General features: G+C 46.8%; 1 protein-coding gene across 1 annotated transcript in view; it reads left to right on the top strand.

Annotated features, from left to right (window-relative positions):
• The window catches only part of PYROXD1 (pyridine nucleotide-disulphide oxidoreductase domain 1), a 42128-nt gene that overhangs the window by 10034 nt on the left and 4698 nt on the right, over positions 1–27396 (top strand). Inside the window, exons 6-11 of the mRNA XM_082255579.1 lie at positions 1755–1924; positions 2698–2774; positions 2856–2994; positions 8475–8587; positions 8825–8947; positions 9083–9220. Coding sequence (XP_082111705.1) covers positions 1755–1924; positions 2698–2774; positions 2856–2994; positions 8475–8587; positions 8825–8947; positions 9083–9220 — 760 coding nt within the window. The remainder of the gene's footprint in view (positions 1–1754; positions 1925–2697; positions 2775–2855; positions 2995–8474; positions 8588–8824; positions 8948–9082; positions 9221–27396) is intronic.

Raw genomic sequence — 27396 nt, forward strand, 5'->3', positions numbered from 1 at the left:
CCATGCACCAGATTTTGCACTCCAGTTTTAAGAAATCAACCCCTTAGGCCCCTTTCACAATTGATGCAGACCATTTATTTAATCACTTCAGTTTTTTCAAAGAAAAGATGGATGAAGTTTACATCAGTTGCTCATCAGTTTCTCTTCAGTTTCTTATTTGTTTTTACATCAGTTTGTTTACATCCACCAATCCATAAATGGATGCAAAAATGGACCGTTTGTTTACATTAGTTTTTCGCCTATTCCATATTTTGAACGGAACAATAATAGGGCTTTGATCCATAAAAAAAAAAAAAAAATGATGTTGGCCGTTGTTAACTGATGTAAATGGTCTCCTCGGACCACTGTCCAGAGCATTGTGCAGAATTTACAGGCCTCCTGACCATCCAGAGCATTGTGTACATTACAGGCCTCCTCAGACCGTCCAAAACACTGTGCAGCATTACATGCCTCCTAAACCACTGTCCAGAGAACTGTGTATTACAGCCCTCCTCAGACCGTCCAGAGCACTGTGGATTATAGATCTCCTCAGACCGTCCAGAACACTGTGCAGCATTACAGGCCTCCTCAGACCACCATCCAGAGAGCAGTGTGTGCATTACAGGCCTCCTCAGACCATCCAGAGCAGTGTCATGTAGCTGGTCATGAAGCCGAAATGCTGAGAGGGCCTTGAGTGGTCAGTGTCCCTGCAGATGATTACAGGGATCGCTAAGCCCAAAGAGGCATTGATTGCTGTCTATGCCGCAGGCTTGGGATTCTGGTGTGGTGAACTCCCTGCAGGTGGATTCGGGATGAGAGGAGCTGCAGGACCCTGAAAGGCTGTCAGTTGTGCAGGCAGTGCACAGTAGGTAGGAAGCAGCAGGCTGGTCACAGGCATGTACTGCAGGTTGGTACAGCAAGAAGGTACAGCAGGTAGGCATTTTGGGTGGATCACAGCAGACTGGGTAAGACAGGAGGTCAGAAACATGTTTAGACAAGCCAGTGTCATACACAGGACAGGAGCAGATCCATTTGACAAGCAGAGGTCAGAACCAGGAGAAAGACAAGAGGTATCCAATAGCAAGCCAGGTTGGTAACAGGTAGTTTAGAAGCAAAGGCACACAGGGTCACAGGATTCAGGAAGCTAAGAGACCAGTCCGCAGCATTTGTGAGCATCATTCATTCTTTTAGAGGGCACCGAATCTAGTGCGGGTGACATACGTCAGGACGCACAAGCATGCACCTGTTTGCTTCCATTGCATGTACGCTTGTTTTCTGCACAAATAGGTGTGGCCATGTAGGGTATTGCCCATTATGCCAGGTCTCTGGGCAAGTTTTCTTTCATCTTGTTCCCTAACAACTTTGCAGCATTTACAGGCCTCCTAAGACCACCATCCAGAGCACTGTGCATTACAGGCCTTCTCAGAGACCTAGTGTTAGTTTCATCAACAAAAATATTTTCGTTGACAAACGTAACACTATTTTAGACGACCAAAATACGACTAAAACTAAAACAATTCAGATGACTAAAATACAGCTAAAACTAAAATGGCATTTTAGTCAAAAGACTATGACTAAAGTTAAATTGGAATTTGACGTAAAAATTAACACTGTCTGGCAGTGCATGTATATTCTGTATTGTTTTATTGAACAGATGAAGTGGAGTCTTGTGATTTCTGCAGATTCCTGTGAGGTAGTGGGGTTGTCCCAGAAAGCAATGCAGCCGAACAGTGGCCTGCAGACTGATGAGTGGTATATATGTGTCTTACTTTCAGATATGAAATTGAGGGCTGTGAAGTGATCTGGGCAGTGAAAGACAAGTCTATCGGGAACACGTTCTTTGACGCCGGAGCCGCCCAATTTCTCATCCCGCAACTGAGATCTGATAAACCAGAGACTGCCTTGGCCTGCAAGAGAACCAAGTATACCACAGAGCCCCCTGCAGGTGAGTGGCAGAGGTCACAGACAGAAGTGCTAACCACTAAGCCACTGTTCTGTTGAAATCAATTATGTGCAAATCTCCATTTTCTTGTAAAAAAAGAAAAAAAAAATTTGTTTGTCCCACCCTGGAGGAATCTGAGGGCTACGACTCCCAGCATTCCTACATTCAACTGAGGAATCGGGGCCATCCACATGTGTCAGTTATGTCCCGAGCCACCACCCTGGAGGAATCGGAGGACAATCTCACCTTCAGCTTGCCCAACCTCTGTCCATCTGTTGTATAGCTTGATACATCACATAAAAATCCACTGTTGTGCCCAGTGGTGGGGAGATAACACAGGAAATACAAGAATGTTGGCAATTATTACAGTGCCACCTGCCCATTGTAAATAACCTTTACCAAATCAGAAACACTTATGATCCCTTCCTCCAACCTGAGGCTGGAAATTCCATTTCTTAACCAAGCATTGATCACATAATTGCTGTCAAAAACAAGGTTTTAATTTTGAATGAGCAGCTGATTGGCTAGCTTTGGTAAATGTCACAGCCTCCAGCTGGTTCACGTCATTGCATTTTGTCATGTAGCTGGCAGCAGTAGGAAGAATAAATCTTGCAGTGTAGGAAAGCTGAAGAACAGTAAATCTTGCTAATCTGCAGGAACTTTTACTGTATCATTATAAACTCTATTGGCTTTCCATCAGTAAATATTCCTGTTGCTCTGGGATTGGTTGACAGGGAAAGCTGCCTCATGTCTATGTGTTTATTCTTTCATTTCAGAGAGAAAGGAGTCTCGTCTGGGCAGTGCACTGGGGCCTGACTGGCACGAGGGGATGAATCTGAAGGCTGCAAAGGAAGTGAGTACACCATCATTGGGGACCCTTGTCCTGTCAACAGCTATTTCTGGTGTCACCATCCTCTATATCTTCTGCCTGCAGTTCTCCCACTGTGTCCACCTAGAGATGGAGTGTGAGGTACAGAGGGTCCTCCTGAGTGATGAATTCAAGCAGCTGAATGTCTCGGCCCACACTGTCCCCCACAGAAACGTTCCAGAGCACAGTGCTACTTCTGACATAGGCAAGTACTGCAATTAAAAAGAAATCAATAAGAAAGAGATATGTCAGGCAAACAGAAAAATAGAACCTTAACATTAATACAGGAAACAGTCTTCCTGTGGGTAGAGTCCAAAAATTTGCCTTGTTGCTGGTCTGGCTTTTCCCACATAATGCCCTTGTACCTGGAGGAAAATCCAACATTGTAGTGATATTACTTAGTTTTCATCACATTGACTCCTCCTCTCCTGACACTCTCTCCACTGTTTGTTCAATATTTTTCAGGGCTGTTCATGCCAACCCCTTCTTTCCCGCGCTGCTCAGCTGCCCTTTTCCCAGGTTTTCCATTGCCAGATGCACATCCAGAACTGCTGGTATATAGTACAAAAGTAGTAGTAATATTATAGAGCCATTTATTCCAAACTGCACAGAAGCAATGGCTTACAAACACCGCACTGATGATGGCCAAAAAACTAAAACAGCTGTATGCAGTTCAAAGTAAATGGCCCCATAGTAACAGGCTATAATTGCAACATAGATCGGTAGGTTTGGAGGTGCATTTGACTGTTGGGGAAAAAAAGCATGATTCGCAGGGCTCCACCCACTGTCCTGAGGTGAGGATAAATACTCCTTTTTTTTTTTGGATAATGTGATGGAATGAGGTATGTGAATACTTTTCATTTATTTAGACACTCAGTCAGACTATTTATTTTCTCCCCAGATTGACTCTTAAAAAAGCCTATCTTGAAGTGCAACTTTTATAAAAATATAAAATTGATAGCAGTCACTACAAGGACACCCAAAAAGAAGCACAGTTGATTAGGAAATAGCAGCTTTTAGCTCCAAGGCAAATCGGCATTGCCCGGTGGGTTGAGGACAACATAAAGTTGCTGTATAAGTTGCTGTATACTTATTGATGGTTTTGAGGCTTTAAGGATGTTCAAGAGGTCTTGATAACAAAAATGTTGGTGCCTTCTTTTTGCCATATATATTACTTTTATGACAGGTCTCAGCAGCAAAATGTGAAAAGTTAGTGAACTACTGCGGGTAAAATAAGTTTCGAACACATCACCTTTTTTCCAGGTAAATATATTTCTAAAGGTGCTATTGACATGTAATTTTCACCACATGTTGGTGACAACCCATGTAATCCATACATACAAAGAAACCAAAATGTAAATTAATATCAGCTGGTTCAGTGTCAACTGATGGCCTATAAAATGGTGTCTCATTACCAAGGTGTCACACAAGAAACATCTCATGATGGGTAAAAGCAAAGAGCTCTCTCAAAACCTTCACAACCTTATTGTTGCAAAACATACTGATGACATTGGTTACTGAATGATTTCTAAACTTCTGAATTTTCCAGTGAGCACTGTTGGGTTGTGAGTAACGTCCGGCATCTAGTTTCAAATGCCGACGCGATTGTAGACCAGTCATGGTTTTTTGTCAGGGATGCCAAGAGATGACGGATTTGCAGAGTGATATATTTCAAGCATTTCCTTCTTTTAATTTGGATGATTATGGCTTACAGCTAGTGAAAACTCAGTATCTCAGAAAATTAGAATAATACATAATACCAAAAAAAAAAAAAAAGCTTTTTAATACAGAAATGTTGGCTTACTGAAAAGTATGTCCGTGTACAGTATAGTTTGCACTCAATACTTGATCAGGGCTCATTTTGCATGAAATACTGCATCAATGCAGCATGGCATGGAGGCAATCAGCCTGTGGCACTGCTGAGGTGTTATGGAAGCCCAGGTTGCTTTTGATAGTGGCCTTAAGCTCATTTGCATTGTTTAGTCTGGTGTCTTTCATCTTCCTCTTGACAATTCCCCACAGATTCTCTATGGGGTTTAGGTCAGGCGTGTTTTCTGGCCAGTCAAGCACAGTGATACCATAATCATGAAACCAGGTATTGGTACTTTTGGCAGGTGGCAAGTCCTGCTGGAAAATGAAATCAGCATCTCCATAAAGCCGATCACCAGAGGAAAGCATGAAGTGCTCTAGAATTTCCTGGTAGAGGGCTGCGCTGACTTTGGACCTGATAAAAAACAAAAACAAAAAAAAAAACATAGACCAACACCAGCAGATGGCATGGCTTCCCAAATCATCACTGACTGTGGAAACTTCACACTGGACCTCATGCAACTTTTATTCTGTGCCTCTCCACTCTTCCTCCAGACTCTGGGACCTTAATTTCCAATTGAAATGCAAAATTTACTTTCATCCGAAATAAGGATTTTTAACTAGGGATAGACCAATATGTTTTTTTCAGGGCCGATACGGATATTTTGGTCACAACGTATGGGCCGATATTTTGTACATTTAATGTTTTTTGAAAATAAAGAACATTTTTGACTCAAACCTTGTACTGAACATGTTAATTTTTGTTTAATGCTTAACCACTTAGCGCAAACCAACGTAGATCTACGTCGGCTGCATTTGAGTGGTTGTACTGTTTTTTTAGAGCCGGCGGTCGGCTTTCCGGCGGTAACGACCGATGCGGGAGCCCCTCAATTGTTACCCCAGCGAGCGGGAGGGGACACCCCCCCCCTCCCTCCCGCCGCCTTCTGCGGCTCTGCCCGGGTCTCCCGTCCCACCGGAAGACCCGAGCAACCAGCCAGCGCGTCCGCCAGCTGGATCTAGTTCCGATCAAATCTGGATGCGGCTTCGATCAGGTCTCTGATGACGTAACTAGGAGGCGGCGTCCATGACGTCACAATTGGGTTACTCGGCTGCTAAAGGCGCCAAATTTAAAAAGTGACAGTATTCAAAAATGCAGTTTTCACAAAAAATAGATACAGTAATATAATTTTATTGATAAGAATCATAACAAAATTGAGAACCTTAAAAATGCAAGCAGTGTGTTCCAGGAAATGCACAGTATACAAAAATAGTCAAGCTACATCACAATGGATACCCAATGCATTTCAAAGTGATCACGCTTCTTCTTCAGGGGTGAAAGTGATGGTCCCAGAATTCCCAGAACTAGGGGAATCTCTTTTTCCATAACAAAGGATTTTGTATGAAGTATTAAATAGAATTCAGTTAGCGTGTTTAATACTTTTTCCCTGTGTCATTCCATTTTATTACACACAACGTCATTTCTGAATTTATTTGTTTTAGATTCTTCGTATATATAGATTGCAATGGGATGTTACTAACGTGGTAAAAATTTCATGTAGATAGCATCTTTAGAAATATATTTACCTAGAAAAATGGTGAAGTGTTCAATACTTCTTTTACTAGCTGTATATCAGATGTGTGATTGCAACGTTTGGGGCTCTGGCGCCCTCTGTATGTGGAGTTGTTTAGGCTGAACTCCAGCAAAATGTAAAGGATTAAACGCTTGTTTTTACCCAGGACACCATTAAAAATGTTTACCTTACCCCTTACTCTTGCACTCTCCTCTTCCCCCTAAAGCTCCAGTTGTGGGTGAGCCTTCTGCACCCTCACCTACAGTGCAGAATTGCTTGTCACAGTGTCTAGGACCAGCTGACCAGTGGAGTGCCTAAGAGAGGCGACTTTGGAGGACCATTTGCACAAAAAGGGTGGAAATGGGGTAATAAAATGCTTTTTATTGGTACTGTAGGCAAAAATTAGCATTTAACCCTTGCAGTGCAGTGGAGGCCCACTACATGTGTAGTTTTGACATTTCGCCAGAGTTCAGCTTTAATGAAATGTTATACCCGGTCCCTTCAGTAATGGTGATTTTAACATGGAAACCTAGAAAAGTGACGGCAGAAAAAGGCAGAGTAGTCCATCGAGTCTGCCCATTTATTATTTATATACAGTATCTCACTAAAGTGAGTACACCCCTCACAATTAACATGTAAATATTTTATTATATCTTTTCATGTGACAACACTGAAGAAATTATACTTTGCTACAATGTAAAGTAGTGAGTGTACAGCTTGTATAACAGTGTACATTTGCTGTCCCCTCAAAATAACTCAACATACAGCCATTAATGTCTAAACCGCTGGCAACAAAAGCAAGTACACCCCTAAGATAAAAAATGTCTGAATTGGGCCCAAAGTGTCAGTATTTTGTGTGGCCACCATTATTTTCCAGCACTGCCTTAACCCTCTCGGGCATGGAGTTCACCAGAGCTTCACAGATTGCCACTGGAGTCCTCTTCCACTCCTCCATGATGACATCACAGAGCTGGTGGCTGTTAGAGACCTTGCACTCCTCCACCTTCCCTTTGAATATGCCCCACAGATGCTCAATAGGGTTTAGGGCTGGAGACATGCTTGGCCAGTCCATCACCTTTACCCTCGGCTTCTTTAGCAAGGCAGTGGTCATCTTGGAGGTGTGTTTGAGGTCGTTCTCATGTTGGAATACTGCCCTGCGCCCAGTCTCAGAAGGGAGGGGATCATGCTCTGCTTCAGTATGTTGCAGTACATGTTGGCATTCATGGTTCCCTCAATGAACTGTAGCTCCCCAGTGCTGGCAGCACTCATGCAGCCCCAGACCATGACACTCCCACCACCATGCTTGACTGTAGGCAAGACACTTGTGCTCCTCACCTGGTTACCGCCACACACGTTTGACACCATCTGAACAAAATTAGTTTATCTTGGTCTCATCAGTCCACAGGACATGGTTCCAGTACTCCATGTCCCTAGTCTGTTTGTCTTCAGCAAACTGTTTGCGGGCTTTCTTGTGCATCATCTTTAGAAGAGACCTCCTTCTGGGACGACAGCAATTTGATGCAGTGTGCAGCGTATGGTCTGAGCACTGACAGGCTGACCCCCCCCACCCCTTCAACCTTTTCAGCAATGCTGGAAGTACTCATACATCCATTTTCCAAAGACAACCTCTGGATATGACGCTGAGCACATGCACTCAACTTCTTTGGTCGACCATTCTGAGTGGAACCTGTCCTGTTAAACCGCTGTATGGTCTTGGCCACCATGCTGCAGTTCAGATTCAGGGTCTTGGCAATCTTCTAGCCTAGGCCATCTTTATGTAGAGCAACAATTCAAAACCTCAGAGAGTTCTTTGCCATGAGGTGCCATGTTGAACTTCCAGTGACTAGTATGAGAGAGTGGGAGCGGTAACACCAAATTTACCACACCTGGTCCCCATTCACACCTGAGACCTTGTAACGCTAACGAGTCACATGACACCGAGCAGGTGCTAATTGGGCCCAATTTGGACATTTTAATTTAGGGGTGTACTCACTTTTGTTGCCAGCAGTTTAGACATTAATGGCTGTGTGTTGAGTTATTTTGAGGGGACAGTAAATTTACACTGTTCTACAAGCTTTACACTCACTATTGTAGCAAAGTGTTATTTCTTCATAGTTGTCACATGAAAAGGTATAATAAAATATTTTCAAAAAAATGTGAGGGGTGTACTTACTTTTGTGAGATACTGTGTATACGTGTGTGTGTGTGTGTGTGTATATATATATATATATATATATATATATATATATATATATATATATATATATATAATTTCAGCTTAAGAGTTGCTTCTTGTGTTTTTCAGTTGAATGGCCAGTTTATGTGGAACTGACAAATGGAAAACTGTATGGCTGTGATTTCATCATCAGTGCTACAGGAGTGGTACCGAACATCGAGCCATTTCTTCCTGCAAATAATGTAAGAAGTGAAGATTTTATTCTACAGTTTTTCATATTTCAGTATTTTATTGAACTTCTGTACACCAAATACTTTCTCCAATACACAGAAATATAAAATCGAAATAACCTTTTTTCTAACACTGGAAATAAATCTGATTTCAAGGTGCACAAAGCCTGCAGTCTGTTGTACAAAGTCATACATTATTTTATTGATGTCATTTTTGTGTTTGACTTTCTCATTTGATCCTGGTTTTAGTTTGACGTTGGAGAAGATGGGGGTCTGAAGGTGGATGACCACATGCGGACATCAGTGCCCAATGTATATGCTGCTGGTGATATCTGCACCGCAGCCTGGACACCAAGCCCACTCTGGCAGCAAGTATGTATTGTGTCAAACAACCAAAATTAATTCTAATGATTTTGTGAGAGTGATGGAGAAGTAAAATTAAAGAAGCAGCAATGGCAATGTAAGTTTAACCCTACCGCATATATCTAATAATATATTTTCTTATAGATGAGGTTGTGGACGCAAGCACGGCAGATGGGCTGGTACGCAGCAAAGTGCATGGCAGCTGACCACCTAGGGGAGAAGATTGAAATGGATTTCTGCTTTGAACTCTTTGCACATTGTACCAAATTTTTCAACTACAAGGTACAGAAAAAGACCGATATACATAATACATGGCCCACATGATACCAATGCTTACAGTATATACCCCTCTAGAGCCTGACATACATCTTACATGGCACATATGGTGTTCGGTCAGTAATTAAATAGTTAACATGGATGACCAAAGACACGCCTCCCTTAGATCTATCCTCATAGCTTACACCATTTTCCTGATACCATACACTATTCCTATATTGCCTTAGGAATTATAATTGTGAATATTAATTGTAAAGAAGTCAGCCAATCTTTTTCCGAATTAAATTTTTCCATTACTACCTCATATAGGCTAAAGTAACTGTAATGGGGCTTAATGGACTGCTCCCCAGTAACGCATGCAGAATCCTAGAGTGCTCGTACCTGTACAGAAAAAAAACTTCAGGCACTAATACCAGTAAAGAGATTTTAGTGAGAGAGGTGCCCATATGCATACCAGCACCCAAGTCCTTACACTTCAGTACCAGGCTATTATGACTGTCAGATCTCATACATATCACAATAGTACATTTATGCAATAGAGCTTTTGCTCCAGGCTCCTATAATCCCTTGACTCCCTGACTTGAGTGTGGACTTCCTGCTGGCTCACTGCAGCCTCTCATGTACAGGATTTCACAAATGTGGGTACACCCCTCACATTTTTGTAAATATGTTATATCTTTTCACGTGACAGCACTGAAGAAATTACACTTTGCTACAATGTAAAGTAGTGAGTGTATACAGCTTGTATAACAGTGTACAGCTTGCTGTCCCCTCAAAATAACCCAACACACAGCCATTAATGGCTAAACTGCTGGCAACAAAAGTGAATACACCACTAAGTGAAAATATCCAAATTGGGCCCAATTACCCATTTTCCCTCCCTGGTGTCATGTGACTCATTAGTGTTACAAATTCTGGGAATTTGGAGCAGAATGGGGAGCAGGTATGTTAAATTTGGTGTTATTACTCTAACTCTCTCATACTGGTCACTGGTAGTTCAATATGGCACCTCATGGCAAAGAACTCTGAGGATCTAGGCGGAGCCAACGGCCGGCATGTGAGGACGTACAGGGGGAGAGCTCCGTCTGTGTGCCTGTGATCCTGCTGTTATCCTGTGCACAAACTTGGCTTCAGTTGCTGCTGGCTGCTCGGGAGGGTTCCCTGGAATCGACGGGGTGACTCCTGTGATGGTGAAGTACGGGAAGGTGCCTCCAGCGGCCCCGGGGGACAGGCTGGCTCGGTTCGCATGGGGAGCTCAAGATGGCGCCGGCCATCGGGCGGGGGAGGCGCCGATGGCGCGGGACGATGCGCACCCTGGCAGGGATGTCTGGGATGATCCAGTGGCTCCTATACCCGCTCCTATGCCTCCTAGGAAGGGAGGGAAGCAGAGGGGGCGATCGCTGGACAGACATGTGGAGTCGGTGAGTGCAGGGCTGCCGGGTTCCCCCCCCTCGGCCCCCGGGGAACCATCCTTGTCCCAGATCATGGAGGCCATACAGTTCTGCAGGTCCTCCCTTACTGAACAAATTGATAGCCTTAAGGTTGAATTCTCCTTTCTCAAACAAGATGTGGCAAAGGTGAGGGACAGGACTCATGCTGCAGAGAGGAGGATTACTGATGTGGAAGCTGTACTGAGACCTATGGAGACAACGGTGCAGGTCTCTAAACAACATATATCTGATCATACATTGAAGCTGGCTGACATGGAGGATCGCATGCGCCGCAATAATCTCAGATTTGTGGGTTTTCCTGAGGGTGCGGAAGCTGGGAAGCCGGAGGACTTTTTGGAGGGATGGTTAAAGGCGAACATGGATTCCGCTACTTTTACCAGACTGTTTGCCATTGAGAGGGCCCATAGGATACCTGCCAGGGCTCCCCCGAGGGGGGCTATCCCTCGCTCTTTGATTGCGAAGCTGCTACACTTCCGGGACAGAGAGAACATTCTGAGGGTGGCACGCAATGGCCCTCCGTTGGAGTATAATGGCTACCGCATTTCCATTTATCCTGACTTTTCGGCGACTACGCAGAAGCAGCGTGCTAGCTATCAGCCGGTGAAGAGGCGCCTTAGGGAGCTCAACTTGGGGTACAGCGTGCTGTACCCGGCTAAGCTGCGGGTGCTGGATGGGGGCAAGACCCATTTCTTCAACAACCCTATGGAGGCGACTGAGTGGCTGGATGCGAGGGGATCCTGAAGGAGTTTTTTGTTTTTTTGGTCTGGAGGCTGATTGGGACTGAAGCTTGTCAACTGGAGTTTGTGCACCTACATGTGGAACTGTTTTTTTTGCAGGCGGACAGACGGACTCTTTTTGGTTGGTTCGATTTTTGCTGCTCCCCTTCCCCTTTTTTTTTGGGGGGGTTTGTATTGTTGGATTTTTTGGTCGGGGAAAAAGAGAAGGGTTTTTTTTTCCTTTTCCTGGCCATTCCCTTTGCCGCCCCTGGTCTCCCTGTAGTTTTTTTTGCAGGGGGGGAGGGGACCGGCTGTGTTTTTTGTTTTTTTTTCGGAGACTGAGAGACTGCCTATGTTGGGTTACTAGGTCTTTGGGACTGGAGTTGGGGTGTATGGTCCTCTTTTAGGAGAGGGACTCTGCCTGTTTGTACTGTTGGGTGTTACGGGATGAGGCACTTGGCGGGTTGGGGCTGGGTGCAGGGGGGGGGGGTGGGAAGGGAGTTGGGACGGGTTTTTGTTTTGTTTTTGTTTTTTTCATTTCAGGTGACCAGGGAGGCTTTACTGTGGCCAGGACTTGTGGGGGGGCATATGATTACTGTGATGCTGTGTTGGGGGGTTCTCTGGGGCTCGGGGGTGAGGTTCCTGGAGCTTTTGCTTGGCGGTAGGGCCCTGGATGGGGTCAGGGGCGGGAGCCTTCTGCTTGCGGTACATTCAGATGATGGCTGAGCGGCTGAAATTGGTGTCCTGGAATGTCCGGGGCTTGAACTCTAAGTTCAAACGTTCGTTGATTTTTGATTATTTGAAAACGCATAAGCCTCATTTGATTCTGTTGCAGGAGACTCATTTGCAGGGCTCCAGGATCCTCTCCCTAAAAAGGGCACATATTGCTCAGGGGTATCACTCTACTTATTCTTCCTATGCTAGGGGGGTCTCCATTTTAGTTACAAAAGCGTTGCCCATAACGGTGCGCACTGTTAAAACGGATGTGTTTGGGAGATATGTCGTTCTGGTTTTTAAGGTTTGCCTGAGGGTGCTAACTATTGTGAATGTGTATCTGCCTCCTCCATTCTCCCTGGCTCTCCTTGACGAGATATTTCAAGCAGCTATGGAGGTGGCGGAGGGTCTGGTGTTTTTTATGGGGGATTTCAATGCTGTCTCGAATCCTGAACTAGACAGGCTGAGAGCTGTGGCTGGTTCTCCGGCCCCCCTTGCGGGGTGGTTGACCACTTATGGCTTTCGGGATGTGTGGAGATATGCGCACCCGTTGGCTAGAGAGTACTCGTGCTACTCGGAGACGCATAAATCGTTGTCTCGGGTGGACACGGTACTTGCTGAAGAGGCGGGGTTGGGCCTGGTGGACTCGGTGGAATATTTACCTAGAGTTCACTCGGATCATTCCCCCCTGGCCCTCTCTCTTCGGGTGGGTTTTCGGGATGGGGTTCGTCAGTGGAGGATGGAGGCCAGTTGGTTGCAGGAGGAATACATAAAAATAGCCTGTTCCAAAGCCATAGCTGCCTATTGGGGGGAGAATGGGGGGTATGGGGAGGTCCCGCTTCAATGGGAGGCGTTTAAGGCTACTTTGCGGGGGGTTTACATGACTGAATTAAAAAGTTTTAAACGTCAGCTGGCCTCTACGAGGGTGGAGAAGGAGTTGGAAGTTTCCGGGGCGGAAGAGCACTATGTGGATGCTCCAGACCCAGCTGGGTTGCTTAGGTGGAGACAGGCGACTAGGGACTTACAACTGTTCCTGACTGACCAGACGACTAGGACGATGTTGGCCCAGAGGAGGAGGGTATTTGAGTTTGGGGACAAAAATGGGCGATTGTTGGCTTTCCTGGCCCGCTCGGATCGGGTTCCGGTGCATGTGGGGTGTGTTCTGGGGGAACAGGGACGGGAGGTGACGGATCCTGCTGGTATCCTCCGGGAGTTTGCCAACTATTATGAGGACTTGTACAAGTCCTGCTCGATTAGGGAGCAGTCGGAGCTGGATGATTATCTGCAGGGTGTTGAGTTCCCGCAGTTGTCGGAGGAGGACAGGGGCTTTTTGGATAGGGGGTTTTCGGTGGGGGAGATTGAGAAGGCAGTTGCGTCCTTCTCCCCCAGGAAATCCCCCGGCTTGGACGGTCTGCCGTCGGAATGGTATCACACCTTCCGGGATGTCTTGTCTCCCCGTTTGCTGTCTCTGTATAACTCTGCGAGGGAGGGTGGGGTTCTTCCCCCTTCTATGAGGGAAGCGCTGGTGGTCCTTATTCCGAAACCCGGGAAGGATCTCCGGGAATGTGGGGCGTACAGACCAATCTCGCTGATTAATGTAGACACCAAAATTTTGGCGAAGGTCCTGGCTTTAAGGTTACAGACGGTTATCCTGAAATTGGTTAAGGCGGATCAGACGGGGTTTATGCCGGGGCGGTGTGCGCAAATGAATGTGCGGAGACTTTTTGTTAACCTTCAGGCAAAACACGACGTGGTTGGGGAGAGGGTTGTGGCTTCTCTGGATACACAAAAGGCCTTCGACTCCGTCGAATGGCAATATCTTTTTAGGGTGTTGGAGGCGTACGGTTTTGGCCCTATCTTTCGGTCGTGGGTGCGGTTATTGTACACAGAGCCTACGGTGAGGGTTAGGGTGAATGGGCAGATCTCTGAATCTTTCCGGATGCATAGGGGGACCAGGCAGGGGTGCCCTTTGTCGCCCCTGCTGTTCGCCCTGGCTATGGAACCTTTGGCTATGAGGTTGAGGGAGAGTATGGTCTTTCGTGGCTTGCGGGTGGGTCACATGGAAGAGCGCGTTTCTCTATATGCGGACGACATGCTCTTGTATTTGCAGGATCCGGGGCCTTCTTTGAATTATGCCATCCGAGTGATTCAGGAGTTCGGGGAGTTCTCGGGCTTTTGTATCAATTGGACCAAATCTTCCTTGTTTCCCTTGGACGAAGGGGTTGTGGCTCCGGCTGGGTGCCCCATCCCTTTGACCGATTCGTTTAAGTACTTGGGGATTGTGTTTCAGCTCCCGATCTCCAGGTTTCTGGAGAATAATCTTGTTCCGATAGTGAATGCTTTTAGGGATAGAGTGGAGCGGTGGCGGTCGCTCCCCCTCTCGCTGCTGGGCAGAGTTAACATTTTTAAAATGATATTTTTGCCCAAATTTTTGTATGTACTCTCTAATGCCCCGGTCTATGTTCCTAGAGGGGTGTTCCGGAGGATAGATGCTATTCTTACTACTCTGCTTTGGGGTAATAAACCTTCTAGAGTGGCCTTGTCGGTGCTCAAATGCCCGGTGGCGAGAGGGGGACTGGCGGTGCCGGATCTGCGTTCTTATTATTTTGCTTCGCAGTTGGTTTTCCTACATTGGAGATATTTTCCGCAGGTGCCTAACGCAGCGGTTGAGGTGGAGGCGGCCCTGGCCTCCTCCTTTGAATCGCTGATTAATGTCCTATATCGGGGGGGGGCTCCTGGGCGGGACCTGGGGTCGGTGATGCGTTTGCCGGGGAAAATCTTTCGGCTTTGTGCCGCGCGGATCGGGGACGATTCTTTGGTGACTTCGCCGAATAGCCCTTTGTGGTTTAATCCGGCGCTGAAGGAGTTTGTCCGTATGCAAGATGGGGGTAGTTGGGCTAGATATGGTCTGAAGTACCTACATCAGCTCTTCTATCAGGGTAGGTTGGTGTCCTTCACACAGCTGAGGGAGACCTTTGGGATCCCCGGGACGTGGCGCTTCAGGTACTTACAACTTCAGCACGCGGTGCGGGTGCAGTTTGGGGGGGGGGTTGTGGTTTTGACTAACCCCTCGCTCGAAGCTCTGTTAATGGATCCGGAGCCGATGAAACGGATTTCCAGATACTACGGGGCGCTGTGTCCTGGGGGTTCTGGGGCAGTGGATAGGGCCAGGGCTAGGTGGGTGACCTTTATTCCTGACTTGACCGAGGAGCAGTGGGAGGAGGTATTGGAGAATTATTTGGGCACGGTTATTTCTTCGACCGACAAGATGATACAGCTGAGATATCTACACCAGACCTACTATACTCCGGTTCGTCTGTTCTCTATGCGTAAGAGGGATACTGATTTGTGCCACAAGTGTTCGGGAGATCGAGGCTCCTTTCTGCATATGGTCTGGGACTGCCCTAAGGTGCGACCACTGTGGTCTCAGGTTACGAAATTTATTGCGGATAGCTTTGGTCTCCCGAATATTTGTTCTCCCCTGGTGTGTTTACTGGGGGTCGTGGAGGTGGAGGGTCTAGATATGGCCACCAAGCTGTTTCTCCGCATTCTTTTTTTCTGCGTTAGGAAATTGATCGCCAGGAGTTGGATCTATACTGCGGAGTTGACTCTTGGGATGTGGATACGGGTGGTGAATGCCGACATTGTACTGTACAGGATGACTTATGAGGCTAGGGGGTCACCTAAGAAGTTTAGGAAGGTGTGGTACCGATGGGTGGACTCGGAGGCTACTTTAGTGGAACCGCAGGTTAATGGTTAGGATGGGTCTGGAGCGATATGGGGGGCGGATTGAGGCTTAGATCATTCCCCTGATGTGTGACTGTTGAGTGATTGGTGTGCTCTGCCACGGACCTGGTGGATTGGTATGGGGGGTTTCTCTGGGTTGTCACCTGTGGGGGGTTTGTTCAGATGGCCAGCTCGCCTGCTCCTCCTAAGGGAGTGTGGGTGGGGAGGCCTGGTTCTTGGTTCTGGGCTGAGGGGTGGGGGGTTCCGGGATGTTGTTTTTCTTTAAAAATGCAAAACTTGGGGTCCTACTGGGCGCATGGTTAGTGCGAGCTGATCGGCGGCTGTCTGAGGGGTTTTTGCCTTTTTTACTGTATACCATATGTGTTATGGAACATTTTTTGTTTCTGGATGTTTACCCCTTGGAGGCTGTTGTGCTATGCTGGTTATGTAATGTTTCTGTTGCACTGTGTGCCTAAGTTGGACTTCAATAAAAATCTTTTTCAAAAAAAAAAAAAAAGAACTCTGAGGATCTGAAAAAATTAATTGTTGCTCTACATAAAGATGGCCCAGGCTATAAGAAGATTGCCAAGACCCTGAAATTGAACTGCAGCATGGTGGCCAAGACCATACAGTGATTTAACAGGACATGTTCCACTCAGAACAGCCCTCGCCATGGTTGACCAAAGAGGTTGAGTGCACGTGCTCAGTGTCATATACAGAGGATGTCTTTGGGAAATAGACTTATGAGTGCTGCCAGCATTGCTGTAGAGGTTGAAGGGGTGGGGGTCAGCCTGTCAATGCTCAGACCATACACCGCACACTGCATCAAATTGGTCTGCAAGGCTGTCCTCCCTGAAGGAAGATGATGCACAAGAAAGTTTGCAACAGTTTGCTGAAGACAAGCAGACTAAGGACATGGGTTACTGGAACCATGTCCTGTGGTCTGATGAGACCAAGATTAAACTTATTTGATTCAGATGGTGTCAAGCGTGTGTGGCGGCAAGCAGGTGAGGAATACAAAGACAAGTGTGTCTTGCCTACAGTCAAGCATGGTGGTGGGAGTGTCATGCTCTGGGGCTACATGAGTGCTGCCAGCACTGGGGAGCTACAGATTATTGAAGGAACCATGAATGCCAACATGTACTGTGACATACAGAAGCAGAGCATGATCCCCTGGCTTCGGAGACTGGGCCGCAGGGCAGTATTCCAACATAACAACTCCAAACACACCTCCAAGATGACCACTGCCTTGCTAAAGAAGCTGAGGGTAAAGGTGATGGACTGGCCAAGCATGTCTCCAGACCTAAACTCTATTGAGTATCTGTGGGGCATCCTCAAACGGAAGGTGGAGGAGCGCAAGGTCTCTAACATCCACCAGCTCCGTGATGTCATCATGGAGGAGTGGAAGAGGACACCAGTGGCAACCTGTGAAGCTCTGGTGAACTCCATGCCCAAGAGGGTTAAGGCAGTGCTGGAAAAAAATGGTGGCCACACAAATTATTGACCCTTTGGGCCCAATATGGACATTTTCACTTATAATAGTAATAAAATAATTACAAAAATGTGACGGGTGTACTCACTTTTGTGAGATACTGTACATGTGAGGAAAACAACAGCCACAAACAAAATGAAGTTGGTTACGTTGGCCCACTCTGTATGTCCAGTCCTCAACCATACATGTATTTTTCGTTGGGTGACAGAGCAGACCATGGGTATTGGTTGTGCAGGTTACACACCTAGGGGGTCTTTGCAAATGTCTCAACTTTGCTCCAAAAGTCACAAACAATATACATAATGTTTGTAGTATGTGCAAAATGTCAGCTTCTACTGTCAGGCTGGATTCCCACTATTGCGTTTTTTCATGCTTTTTGCAGAAATGCATTTCATTTTTTTTTAACATAGGTTCCTATGGAACACGTTCACATCAATGCATTTTTGTGCCTTCAGGGTCAGGGATTTCAAAATGCAGCGTTTTGCATATAATAGACTTCAACAGACCTGCATACAAAACGCAAGTATTGCGTTTTTACCGTGATTTTGCCACGATTTGCGTTTTTTAAATCTGCCCAACAACAAATTTTCCAAAAAAAAAACATAAGAAATGCAAATCGCGGCAAAAATTAGTGGAAAGCACAGCAAAAAGCACTACAGAAATGCTCAAAAGCAACATGCATAGGTGTGAATCGAGCCTCACAGTGAATGTAACATTCCCTAGCATTTGATCCTAAGAGAAAATACCCTTGAAGCGGACCTTCACTCTAAATTGACTTTAATTTTTCCCTGCCTCCTCCACCCTCCCTCTCTCACAGTTGGATATGGATATGCATATGGATATAATATATATATATATTTTTACATTTAATATTTTTTTTTTTATTTGTGCCCCTGCCCACCCTCCCCCACCAAGAGTTTGTGCATATGCAGATATGCTGCGAGTCCATGTGTGCATGGGTGGGTAATCAATAATGGCAGCACTGGAGGGGGGCAGGGCCATGATTCGGAGGACTTAAGAACATTTGACAATAACAGTTGAAAAGACATTTCACCAATAGTGAAAATAGCCTAATTCTATAGTCTAAAACCATTTGAACATCAGAGGAAATAATGAGGGATAACTCGGTTTGCAATGTGTACAAAGTGTTTGGAGATTCCTGTGCACTCTCCGGATGAGCTGTAGGTTTTTTTGTTGTTCAAGAGGTTTGGCGAACAGCTGAACCAGTGTTTGACTGAACGAACCTCCAACTGCAGCTTTTACTCTAGGGATGAGCTTCAGGTTGTTAGGAAGCCAACACTCGCTCCCATCCTAGCAACCAGTGACTCCACCACCCACTCAGCAGATTCAGCTGTCAGCTGGGATTCCTGGCTGACAGGTAAATGTAAAAGGAGGTGGAATAGTTTGAAAAAAAAAAAAAAGAGGGGTGGGGTTACTCAACCCCCTAAAAATTCATGCCAGGTGTTTTAGGTCTGCTATGGATTTTAATTACCCTTTGCCCCACCATTAAAACAAAAAAGCATAGAGTACCTTCAACGTCCATACCAGACTCTTATCTGAGCAAGTTGTTTAACCTTGTCAGAGCCGTTTTTACACGTGTTTAAAAAAGAATTTTAGGCCTACCCAAACATTATATACTTTCTTTTTTTTTTTTAAAACAGTGAGGTTTATTGAAATCTTTGGTACAATACAAAAATAAACCGTGCATTGAAACTGCAATCAGGTTCAGAACACATTGGGGTACAAAAATACAAATATACAAAATGATCATCACCGAGAAACAGAACAGACATAGTAAAAACAAAGCAGTAGTCAGTGGCTCTCCGTCGATCCAACACTCGAACAGAAAATATTGATTTACCAGGGGCGGTCAACATAAAGTAGTTACCCACTGCATTACCGAGCCGTATCAGGGCACTGCACCCATTTGTCCCAAATCTTGTTGAACTTCTGAGGGCACCCCCTATGTTTATATAAAAGTTTATGAAATGGGATGACACTATTAACCTCCTTAATCCACAAACCTAGAGTAGGAGGAGTAGGTCTCATCCACCTCCTGGCTATCAGTTTACGTACTATAAACAAAGTTTCCTGAAGAAATATGACAGTGGATTTGGGCATCTCTCCATCTGGGTAAACCCCCAGGAGACACTCCTTAGGGGAGAGTTGCAGAGGAGACCCCATCTTGTCATGGAGGAATGTGACTACTTGTTGCCATAGAGTCTGTAATTGGGGACAGCTCCACAAGAGATGAAAGAAGGAGGCGTCAGGGTCTCCACACATAGGACAAGAAGGGACCAAGTCAGGGTGATATTTGGACAGTCTAAGTGGGGTGAGATAAGCCTGGTGTATTATAAAGGTCTGAGTTAGGCGATCCGACAGTTTTGGCGACACTCTGCGGCACGTCTCCAGGGCATCCTCCCATTCCTCATCCTCCATGGCCCCCACACTGCGCTCCCAGCGGGTCTTAAGTGCAAAAGCCAAGGTGGTCGAGGAAGGTGTGTGAAGTTCAGAGTAGAACATGGAAATAAGGTGACTGGGTGCTGTACTTTTAACAATCTCAAGGGTGGTAACCGATTCTAGCTCAGGAGGGCCGTCAGGGAATTGAGATCTATAGGCATGGGAGAGCTGTAAGTATCTGTAGTGCATGGGGCCCTGGATCGCAAACTGATCCTGCAAGGCCTCGTAAGACCGCAGACCAGTGGTCGTGGAGATATGGCTAAGGAGAAGAATACCCCTCCTGCTCCATATCGACAGGTCAGGGATGGAAAGGAACTCGCGTAATGCGCTATTATGCCACAGAGGGGTGAATGTGTGAAATGGAGGGCATCGAAGCCTGGACGCTACCACCTCCCAGATCCGACAATAGTGGTATAGAAGAGATCTGGGGCACAAGGGCTCCGGCGAGCCCCTGACACCCCTAAGGATAACTAGGAGGGGGTCCCCGAGGGGATGAGCCCACCCAGGGCAGAGCAGGGTCAAAAAGCGTTCTCTATCCGTTTTATCTATGTGAAAGAACTGGGACAACTGAGCTGCCAGATAGTACAGATTAAAATCCGGCAGGGCCAATCCCCCTAGGTTTGTAGGATTCTTGAGTTTGCGCCAGGAGATCTTGTGCCGGTCAGCACCCCAAACAAAGGTCTTGAGGAGTGATTCCATCTGCTTAAACAGCTTGAGTGGCAGGTAAATAGGAGAGTGCCATACAACATAAAGTATTTTGGGAAGGAGAATCATTTTAATTAAATTGACTCTACCCATCACTCCCAGAGGTAATTTGGACCATACTTGAATTTTAGCCTTAAGCAGAGGGAACAGGGGTTGAACGTTATCCGGGACATAATCTGCTGAGTTAGCTGTCACTTGAATCCCTAAGTATTTAATGCGGGATACACATTGTAGGGCCGGGCTTGCGGGGGCGATTGCCTGTGGGCTCTCGTCAAGCGGGAGAATTTGTGACTTATCCCAGTTTATCTGAAAACCGGAGAATCGTCCATACCGTTCAATTAAAGAAAGGGCCGTGAGTAGGGATTCCCGAGAGTCTTCCAAATATAACAAAGTGTCATCTGCATACATGCTGATCTTCTCCTCCAGCGGTCCCTTACGTAGGCCTCGAATCCCGGGATGCGCTCTAATGGCCATCGCCAGAGGTTCCGCGGCCAGGGCATACAGCAGGGGGGAGAGGGGGCACCCCTGTCGAGTGCCACGGGATAAAGGGAAGGCGGTCGACTGCCAGCCATTTGCCAGGACCCTAGCTACCGGGGCGCTATATAGAAGTTTGACCCACTTAATAAAATTAGGTCCAAAGCCGTACCGGTCTAGACAGGTCCACAGAAACGGCCACTCTACCGAGTCAAATGCTTTAGCCGTGTCCAATGAGACCACCACCCTGCCACCCATTCCGTCGTGCTGTGCCTGGAGATTCATGAATAACCGGCGAAGGTTAAATGAGGTGTTCCTCCCAGGCATGAACCCGGCCTGGTCCGAGTGTATGAGTGAAAGGATCACCTTGTTAAGGCGGAGGGATAAAATTTTCGCAAGGATTTTAGTGTCTACTGGGAGCAAAGAGATGGGACGGTAAGACTCTGGGGCGTGTACATCCTTGCCCGGCTTGGGAATGAGCACAATTAGCGCCTCCCGCATAGAAGGGGGTAGGGTTGCATCTTTGAATAGAGATTGAAACAAAGCCAATAATTTAGGAGAAAGGAGTTCCGAATATTGGGAGAAAAATTCAATCGGGAGGCCGTCTAGGCCGGGGGCCTTAGATCTAGGGAACTTGGACACGGCTGCTGCAATCTCTTCCACAGAGATGGGTGCCTCGAGGGTCGCCAACTGGTCGGGTGTCAAAGTGGGAAAGTCAATAGAGTCCAAAAAGTCATGCATGTCAGTGCAGTCAGCGGGAGCCCTAGAGGTGTAAAGAGTACTAAAAAATGAGCGGAAGCACTGTGTCACCGCAGCAGGATCAGCGATCTCATTACCCAGGTCATCCTTCAAAGTAATAACTACCGGGGGCCTATCCTCACAATGAACTAAGTATGCGAGGAGTTTCCCCGCCCGCTCACCATGTGCAAACAGATTCTGCTTCTGAAAAAACATCTTAGATTTCGCCCTCTCGTAGTCAAGTTGGGAAAGGACTTTAGAGGTCAATTTATACTGAGATTCATGTGCCGGAGTCGGGTCCCCCATAAAGGCCTGTTCAGCTTCAATTAGATTTGTCGTTGCCCTGGAGATCTCCTCGGCAGCCCGCGTTCTAACAGCCTTGATTTTGGAAATCAAAGTGGATCTGGCGAACAGTTTAAACGCCTCCCACACCGCAGCCGGGGAGGCAGTGCCCTCATTGTCAGAGAAGAATTGTGTCCAGGTCCCCTCAATGTCGTTCCCATCCGACACCAAGGGGAGCCAGGCGGGATTCAGGCGCCAGGCCGGGGGAGGTCTATTGCAGGGCAAGGACAACAGTATCCAATAAGGGCAGTGATCAGACAGAGTCCGTGGGGCGAAGCCTGCCGTCAATAACCTGGGGAGCAGGGTTCGAGACAGCAATATCAGATCAATGCGTGACATAGAGTGGTGTGCAGCCGAAAAACAGGAGTACGCGCGCTGCGCGGGGTATTTGCTGCGCCAAGAGTCGGCCAAACCAAAGCTCTCCAACAATCGGGAGAACCTGGTCGGGGACGACCCCGGCGGCACCTGGGAGGCGCCACCGGACCTATCCAGACCCGAGTCCATCACATTGTTAAAGTCACCCAGCCAGATCACCGGGGCCCCTGGGCTCTGTGCCATAAACGCCAGTCCCTCCATAATAATCACAGCAGAGTAAGGGGGGGGCACATAGAAGGCCATCAGTAGCATCAATTCCCCATAGACTGACGTTTTGAGAAAAACATATCTACCCATTGGGTCGACCTGAGATCCTAGGAGCTGGAAATGTACCGATTTGGCCACCAGTAGCGCCACACCCCTGGAGTGTGAGCTATAAGCAGAGTGCTGCACCCAACCAACCCAGGGCCGTTTGAGGGACTGTTGTACACGGCCCTCCAAATGTGTCTCCACCAGAACTATAATATCAGCCCGTACACGGCGTAGGACATTAAAGACAGCCGTTCGTTTAATCTTATCGCGCATACCCCTGACATTCCACGTCAACAATTTCAATGCGGCCATGGCAGGGGTAGTACAGAGCGCGGAGCGGAGGCTCCCAGGATCTCAGGCAGCAAGGCCACGGAACCAGCAAGTCCACGGTCACACACCAGCGGCGATAAACGGCAGCAAAAGAGCAAATAATTATTACTTGAGGTCAATGTACATAAAACAGAAACAGTATAGAGATTGTACCAAATATAAACCATAAACAATGGTAACACCCCAATCCCCCCTCCCTGCCCTGCACCAACCCCAACTTGTGCGGGCATGTTCCCAAACAAGTGCCTCAACCAGAACAGGCCCACATGCGACTGGGAAAGAGCAAGATCAGGAGGCCAGGGACCCCCAAGGTATGCAGCAAAAATACAGCAAAACACAAATAGAATAAACAAGGGGGCCCGGGGGCCCAGGTCCAGCAGAAGTCGCAGGGGGCAACAGGGGAGTTGGGCACAAACACACGTCTTAGCGGGTGTAGGGGGCGAAAACCAACAGGTGTATCGCTGGGTAGCAAAGCCTATGGGCAGGTGGAAGTCCATAGGAAGAGAACAGAGAAATCAGTTCCATCTGTGGAGCTAGGGCGCTCCGCCGGTCAAACACAGGAGCAATAGTGCAGGAAAATGAGGGGGGAGGGGGGGGGGAAGGGGGATGCAAAGTCTTGAGTTCCACAGGATCTACAAAACCCCTCCTCCACCCTTGCAGCAGCTTAAGGTATAGGCCATCAGGGAGAAAGTATCATGAAGTCGCCAGGGCAAGGTGGTCAGGCTCTAGCTTCCAGTCCTTCTAGCCAGGAGATGGCGGCTTCCGGATCCTCAAAGAAGTGGGCTCGGTCCTCGCCCTCCACTCTAAGACGGGCCGGATACAACATGGAGTATTTGATATTCTTGATACGCAGTCTGCGTTTGACCTCCAAAAAGCTCTTGCGGCGCCTCTGGACCTCAGCAGAAAAGTCGGGGAAAATCGCTATTTTGTGATTTCCAAATGGAATGTTCCCCTTAACCCTGGCCAGGCGCAATATGGCATCTCGGTCCCGATAGTTCAGGAATTTAGCGATGAACGTGCGGGGGGGTGCACCCTGAGGGTGGGGGGCGCCCTGAGAGGCGATGTGCACGTTCCACAACAAAAGTGGGTGAAAAGGATTCTCTGCCATAAGTCTGAGTGAGCAATTGTTCCAAATATGATGAGGGGTCAGCACCTTCAGAGCCCTCCGGGAGGCCAATGAACCGCAGGTTACAGCGGCGCAGCCTATTCTCCATGTCATCTTGTTTTTGGAGGATAAGGTGTACTTGTTGCTGCAGCCTGTCTGAGGAGCTTTGCAATGGGGGGAGGGAGTCTTCCACCTCACTAATTCTGTGTTCAGCCTCACCAACTCTGTCCCTTAGCTTCTGCATATCCTGACGCATCAAAGATATATCTACCTTCACCTCCTCGATTTTAGTTGTCAGCATGGTCTGGCAAGTGGCAATCGCTTCCAAAACCTTGGATGTAGCAGGGCTCTCAGGCTCCTCCACCACGAGCGACGGGCCGGCGCCATCTTGGATCGGGGCCTCCTTCTCCAGCCTCCGGAATGCAGCCAGTTTTGCCGCAGCTTCAGAGCCTTTCTTCGGCGGAGACATGCGGAGGTCGGTGCCGCGGGTGTGCGGGAGGTGAAGGAAGGATTATCGTGCCCGAAGGGCTGCAGGATTAGCGGTGAAGGATATCGGTCCGGCGGAGCTCCTCTCACACACGTCCTCTCACATGCTGCGCCAGGCCACGCCCCCACATTATATACTTTCTAAAAGCAGATACCCTAGAGAATAAAATAGTGGTAGTTCCAATTTTTTATGTCAGGTAATAATAATGCAATGGTTTCTGAAATGCAAAATTTCAGTGAAGAATACACTAAAGTTAATTTTAGGTCACATAACTGCAATATATTACCATTTCTTTTTTGGTAAAATATAAATGATGGGGGCACATGCATGCAGATTTCCAAAGCGGATGCTCTGCTCTCAGTGGGAGGACACTCTGGTATAACGCCTGCAATTTCCCGCCTCTATATACTTTGCCGCTCCCATCTGCAGGACGCCCCGCACCACTTGGGATTGATTGTTCATACTGACTCCTGGGTGAAGCAGAAGCCCAAAACAATAAGAGAAGTGCAGGCTTCCACTACAATTGTTCCAACACCACGACCAGCATCTTCCCTGCACACAGAGCCACAGCCTGCTCACTACAGTGAAGACAAAGATGCAGTTTCCCAATGACACAGCACTTTTAGGAGGGACTGTATCTCAAAGATTAAAGCAGTCTTTAAAAAAGCATTAAAGGACACCTCTGACCGGATTATAGAGAGATCAGAGAGCTGGGACAAGGAACATCTGACCTGGAAACATGAATGGATGACCTGGAGCAAGCTGTATGAGACCATGACCTAGGAATTCACTGTCTGGAGAATGCCGAAAACTGTTTCAGACTCTCTAAGCTACGTCTCCACAGTGTTCTGGATACTGTGCAGGATTTGTAATCTTCGGTCACTACATTGTTCTAAGAACAAATGCCATTTATACTCTTGGAATGCATTGAAATCAGCAAGGTGACAACTTGATGGTCCTGGACTTCTCTCTATTATTTAAAACGACAGGTTTACTGCTCTGCTGGAAGGACACTTCAGGATTTGAAAGGAGAGAAGCACACAGAGCAGCTATGCCCACCCATTCCCTCTGCTGCCCATTCACAGAAGCCTTTGTATTTTATGAATGTGTTCACGTAATACCAAGGCTTCTGTGATTGGGCAAGGGGAGGGGCAGGCATAGCAGCTGCTGCAACTCTACAGTTAAAGGTGCATAAATCAGAAGGATGAGCATCAGGCTCCTGGAAATACAGTGTTTACTGTCTTCCGGGAGTACTATAAATCTGTCAAATATAAATAATAGAGATACAGTGCTTTGCGAAAGTATTCGGCTTGAACTTTTCGACCTTTTTCCTCATTTCAGGCTTCAAACATAAAGATATAAAACTGTAATTTTTTGTGAAGAATCAACAAGTGGGACACAATCATGAAGTGGAACGAAATTTATTGGATATTTCAAACTTTTTTAACAAATAAAAAACTGAAAAATTGGGCGTGCAAAATGATTCAGCCCCCTTTAGTTAATACTTTGTAGCGCCACCTTTTGCTGCGATTACAGCTGTAAATCGCTTGGGGTATGTCTCTATCAGTTTTGCACATCGAGAGACTGAAATTTTTGCCCATTCCTCCTTGCAAAACAGCTCGAGCTCAGTGAGGTTGGATGGAGAGCGTTTGTGAACAGCAGTTTTCAGTTCTTTCCACAGATTCTCGATTGGATTCAGGTCTGGACTTTGACTTGGCCATTCTAACACCTGGATATGTTTATTTGTGAACCATTCCATTGTAGATTTTGCTTTATGTTTTGGAGCATTGTCTTGTTGGAAGACAAATCTCCGTCCCAGTCTCAGGTCTTTTGCAGACTCCCATCAGGTTTTCTTCCAGAATGGTCCTGTATTTGGCTCCATCCATATTCCCATCAATTTTAACCATCTTCCCTGTCTTCCCTGCTGAAGAAAAGCAGGCCCAAACCATGATGCTGCCACCACCATGTTTGACAGTGGGGATGGTGTGTTCAGGGTGATGAGCTGTGTTGCTTTTACGCCAAACATAACGTTTTGCATTGTTGCCAAAAAGTTCGATTTTGCTTTCATCTGACCAGAGCACCTTCTTCCACATGTTTGGTGTGTCTCCCAGGTGGCTTGTGGCAAATTTTAAACGACACTTTTTATGGATATCTTTAAGAAATGGCTTTCTTCTTGCCACTCTTCCATAAAGGCCAGATTTGTGCAGTATACGACTGATTGTTGTCCTATGGACAGAGTCTCCCACCTCAGCTGTAGATCTCTGCAGTTCATCCAGAGTGATCATGGGCCTCTTGGCTTCATCTCTGATCAGTCTTCTCCTTGTAGGAGCTGAAAGTTTAGAGTAACGGCCAGATCTTCGTAGATTTGCAGTGGTCGGATACTCCTTCCATTTGAATATTATCGCTTGCACAGTGCTCCTTGGGATGTTTAAAGCTTGGGAAATCTTTTTGTATCCAAATCCGGCTTTAAACTTCTCCACAACAGTATCTCGGACCTACCTGGTATGTTCCTAGTTCTTCATGATGCTCTCTGCGCTTTAAACGGACCTCTGAGACTATCACAGTGCAGGTGCATTTATACGGAGACTTGATTACACACAGCGCATTGCATGGTGCCTTAACCACTTAAGCCCCGGAAGATTTTACCCCCTTCCTTACCAGGCCCTATTTTGCAATTCGGCACTGTGTGACTTTAACGGACAATTGCGTGGTCGTGCGACGCTGTACTTAAATGAATTTGACGTCCTTTTTTTCCCCACAAACAGAGTTTTCTTTTGGTGGTATTTGATCACCTCTGCGATTTTTTTTTTTTTGA

Source organism: Pelophylax lessonae (assembly GCF_965119305.1).
Source record: "Pelophylax lessonae genome assembly, chromosome: 4".
Taxonomy (NCBI): Eukaryota; Metazoa; Chordata; class Amphibia; order Anura; family Ranidae; genus Pelophylax; species Pelophylax lessonae.